The 4,055-nt window shown below is 39.9% G+C and overlaps 1 protein-coding gene across 1 annotated transcript; it reads left to right on the top strand.

The window, feature by feature from the left end:
- The first annotated feature begins 201 nt into the window (after window positions 1-201).
- On the top strand, window positions 202-3,566 carry LOC142494703 (nucleophosmin-like). The gene is made up of 7 exons (XM_075599136.1): window positions 202-227; window positions 874-982; window positions 1,118-1,173; window positions 2,198-2,303; window positions 2,816-2,870; window positions 3,250-3,298; window positions 3,398-3,566. The coding sequence occupies exons 1-6, from the start codon at window positions 202-204 to the stop codon at window positions 3,294-3,296; spliced, it is 399 nt and encodes a 132-aa protein (XP_075455251.1). The 3' UTR covers window positions 3,297-3,298; window positions 3,398-3,566.
- The last annotated feature ends 489 nt before the right edge of the window (window positions 3,567-4,055 follow it).

Raw genomic sequence — 4,055 nt, 5'->3', positions numbered from 1 at the left:
TTTTCGGGTTGATTTTGAATGTATTCGGCACTTACTGCATACGGAGAGGAAAAATCGCCAATAACATGACTAATCGGTAAGCTTGCCGATTTCACATAATCGACGCTTACTGCATGAGGCCCATAGTCTAGATTATAATCTTGGGAGATTAACCCATTCCAATGGTATAGACTTTTTTCTAGCTCTGATTCTGTTATACTGATGACTGAGCACCAGCTGGATTTCAAGTGACTATACATCGTAGTAAGTTGTTCCTTAGTACACCATGAATTTGGTTTAATTGAATCAGAGTTAACCCAGCATAGGTTGTATTGCAGCCCTGGGAGACATACCTATTCTTACAGTGTAAGCTATGGTGTTTATCAAGCTCTGATTCGGGTACACTGTGAACCAAGCCTGTTTGCATATACAGAGCTAATACTGGGTAAATACTAATCCCGGTGATTCGTCTGCATTTAGAGTACAAGAGTACTCCCACTACTATGAAATAGTGGCTATGGTATGACCGAATGGATCGCAGGAGAAAAGAGTGTTTTTGCTATTAGTCCTAATATAGCTATCCGGAAGCTCTTCACTCTCTTTTCTCCATACCTCCTCCGTGGGGATATTTTTTATCATTTTAACCATTTAGTGTGTAATTATTGATATAATTAAACTTTTTTTGTTTTTGTCACTCTTATTAACCCTGTTTTGGATCTGGTAGTTGGACCACAGGAGGGCTGCTTAGACTTTATTTTGTGACTTATGGCAATGAGTGCAAATAGTGTTGTTCTTTGAGCTTTTTCTTTGGGTTCTCTCTGTGTACTAGAGTTAAAGAAGAGTAGTATTTTATTATAGGACATTAACATAATCAACCCAAATAAGACATTTTAGGCTTCCCAATCTTGTTCTATCCATAGGCTGTGAGCTGAATGAAACCAACAAGAGCTACGTGTTTGAAAATGAAGATGTCTTTTTGGAACACTTGCTGGTGTTGTGGACGGTAAGATATTCTTACATTTCACTGACTACTGTACCTCTTCCTATTTGAAAAAAAGTAAAAATCCCCATCTTTCTTGCTTAAATGCTTACAATCCAATGAACCATTCCTTAGCTCTCAATTATGTTCTATGTGCAGCTTTCAATACAATATAATTATTATATCACCCTTACCAGTGGATTGTATTTATCAAGGTAGTTTGGATTAGGTCAGGAGGACTTCCCCAGTTCCAATTTTGTTGAAGGGCCAAAAAAGTGTGTTGATGGGATTGCTGCTTTAAGTAAATAAGTCTCCGGGCATTTGATGTCCCTCCATGGACCTCAATGTTGGCCCTTCAGCTGAATTAGTATTGTCCTTTGTTGCATGCCATTTTCCTTATGAGTTTCAGGTATTCTAATGGAAGGGTCTCCACTGGCTGTCGGGGTGTCTGGACTTTCATGTATTTCTCTTAAATACTCCCTTTGATTTCTTCCTTTTTGGAATACACTATTACTCAAATTTAGTCTGTCTCAGTTACTCAGACTTGGACCATCTTCAAACCTAAAGTTTTTGTAAATATCCAATGCTTTCTCCCGCACAACATGTAAAATTACACCTTCGTCCTCAGCTCCTATTGCCACCATATACAGTTCTGCTTGACCTTTTTACAGTTCTCTGCAACAGTGTCAGATTGCTACATAAAGAATGGTGGTTGCAAAAATCTCTTACAACAGCATGTGTGCCTTTGTACGGTAGCTTACTGCTCTTCGTTCTGTCAGTTCTGCTTCTAGCACTGAAAACAGGAAGGTCATCTCTCCTCATTCAGCATCTCTGACACAATATAATGATCTTTGTGTATTTATGAAGCAGTAAAGCATTTTAAATAATTGACTACTCCCCCTATCTCATTTCTAAATGTCCTTTTTAATTACACTGTCCAATATGAGACCATCTTTATATTGTATTGCCAGTCTAACTCTGTCCTCGAATCTGCATGTCTCCATTGTCCCTACAGTAGTCTTGTGTGTCTGAACTCTACAGTACATGAAAAATATTTATTTACACCAATACAAATAATCACAAGATCTCCCTAACTTTCCCACAGACCGTCTGATAAGCATGTAGATATACTGTATTTATTGTAGCTGAATATACCTCTCTGTGTGATTACTGTATGAAGAAAGTAGAACATCTGAGAGGGGCTGGCCTGTATTCTTTATTGTTCATGTGTCTCTGTAGATTTGCTGTGGCTAAAGATGAAGTGAACATGGTTGCAGTGGGGCAGAAACACATTCAGGGGAAGCCTGTCACCATCGCCTCTCTTCGGCCATCTATACTGCCTATGGTAATGACTACAGTATATGCAGGTTTCCTCTTAAAGGATCCTAATGTGCAGTAAAAATATCACTATTGGTACCCAATGCTGAACATAGTACTTCTCACAACTGAGGTTTCTAAGAATCGTGTTGCTTTTAAATAAAAATGGCCAGGACCAGAGGTGTAGACAGGACTTGGTGGTTTGGCACCTACAGTAGTTAAGCTGGTGGGTCATATTCCTTTTATATGATGTAGTTTGTTGAGAACAATATATGTTCCCCTTATACTATCTGACTTCCAATTTCCTTCTTCTGAAAGGGGGAAGCAGTGTTTCCACAATTAACACACACTATTCCAGTATTATGCTGAATATCACAGATTTTATACACCGGATTCAATGGCATTGGTAGTGTGGTATATCACAATATAGCCCAACATACTGTATCACAAGAACAATGAAGTCTGCTACATTTCTCAATTACAGTCAATTGAAATAAACTTTTTTTTTGTTTTTTTGTTTCAGATTAATGTAAATTTGTAAATGGTGTGGAATCTGGGTCTGGCCCGGTTTACATCTCGGGAGAACATCTAACTTGTAAGTAGTACATAGGAAATATCACAAACTTCTTATTGTGTTTCTATACAGTACAACCTCAAAATGACCTACTTAATATGGTATGCAAAAAAATACATGCCTACAATTTAGCTCATTTGAATGGAAAGTTCATGCTCTGGACTGGATCATTGAGCCATACATGACACGAGTACAGTAGTTGGCCAACAGCATTTATTTTTTGCAAGTTGAAATTATGTTCCTGGTTTAAGCTGTTCAATAACTTGAACTTTAATCACTGCAGTTCATTGAGGTTTTGCTTCATTCTCTTCTCTGATGCAAGCTTCTGATTAGCACTTACCAGAGTGTATTGTACAGTATATACTGGTTCTACTGTGTATTCTATTATCCTCCCATTTAGTGAAAGAAGACCTGGAGGATACAACACAAGAAGAGGAACATTCTTAAAGGTAACAATAAAGTAGCTTAATTGAAACATGCATATGCAAATAAAGTGTGTGCGATAAATCTGTGTCCCCCCCTCCCTTTTCCCCCCCCTTTTATTTTAGACGGTGGGAAAACATGGAGAAAAAAACTATTCATATAACAGATGAGAAAACAGTGCAACTACATCTGTATGAGTGGAAAAGGTGGACATCCTCTGGCGCGTAGATGCAGGAACATAGTTTGAAGAGACACGAGAAAAAGTGTGCATGTGTCTAGCACTTACTGTACATGTGCATCTTGATTGAAAAACTCTCAATAATGAACATCCAACTTATTTGTCTCTTTTGTTGAACCCTTTAGGCTCCAAGCATGAGCGCCGGGTGTCCTCCGATTACGCGCGGGGGTAGGTGGGTTGGCATTGCGGGCCAGCTGAGTGCGGGGAAGTATAGGTTTTTTGTTTATGTAAGCGCCGATCGTGGCTGACCGTGTGTGCATGCCCACAAGCGCTGCACGCCGCACGCACCGCGTGAGCGGGGACTTAGATATGTATATGTCTCCTCAGCAAACGTCGCCCGCTCAGCCCGATCAACGCTAGCGGGGACTTGGCCTTAGTTAGGAAACAGAAAAAATGCCATTTTGTTAGTCGCGCAGTGTCAGGAGTGCGGTGGCCATCTTAAAATGGCTCCACATATACAGCAGCGGGACTACATGTCCCAAAATCCTCAGGTGGGAGGCAAGACCACATGGGACTGTTCCAACCAATGGGATTCGAGCAGGAGA

The sequence above is a fragment of the Ascaphus truei genome, chromosome 5, assembly GCF_040206685.1.
Source record: "Ascaphus truei isolate aAscTru1 chromosome 5, aAscTru1.hap1, whole genome shotgun sequence".
Taxonomy (NCBI): domain Eukaryota; kingdom Metazoa; phylum Chordata; class Amphibia; order Anura; family Ascaphidae; genus Ascaphus; species Ascaphus truei.
Note: the sequence above shows the minus strand (reverse complement) of the source record. Positions and strands in the feature narration are given on the sequence as shown.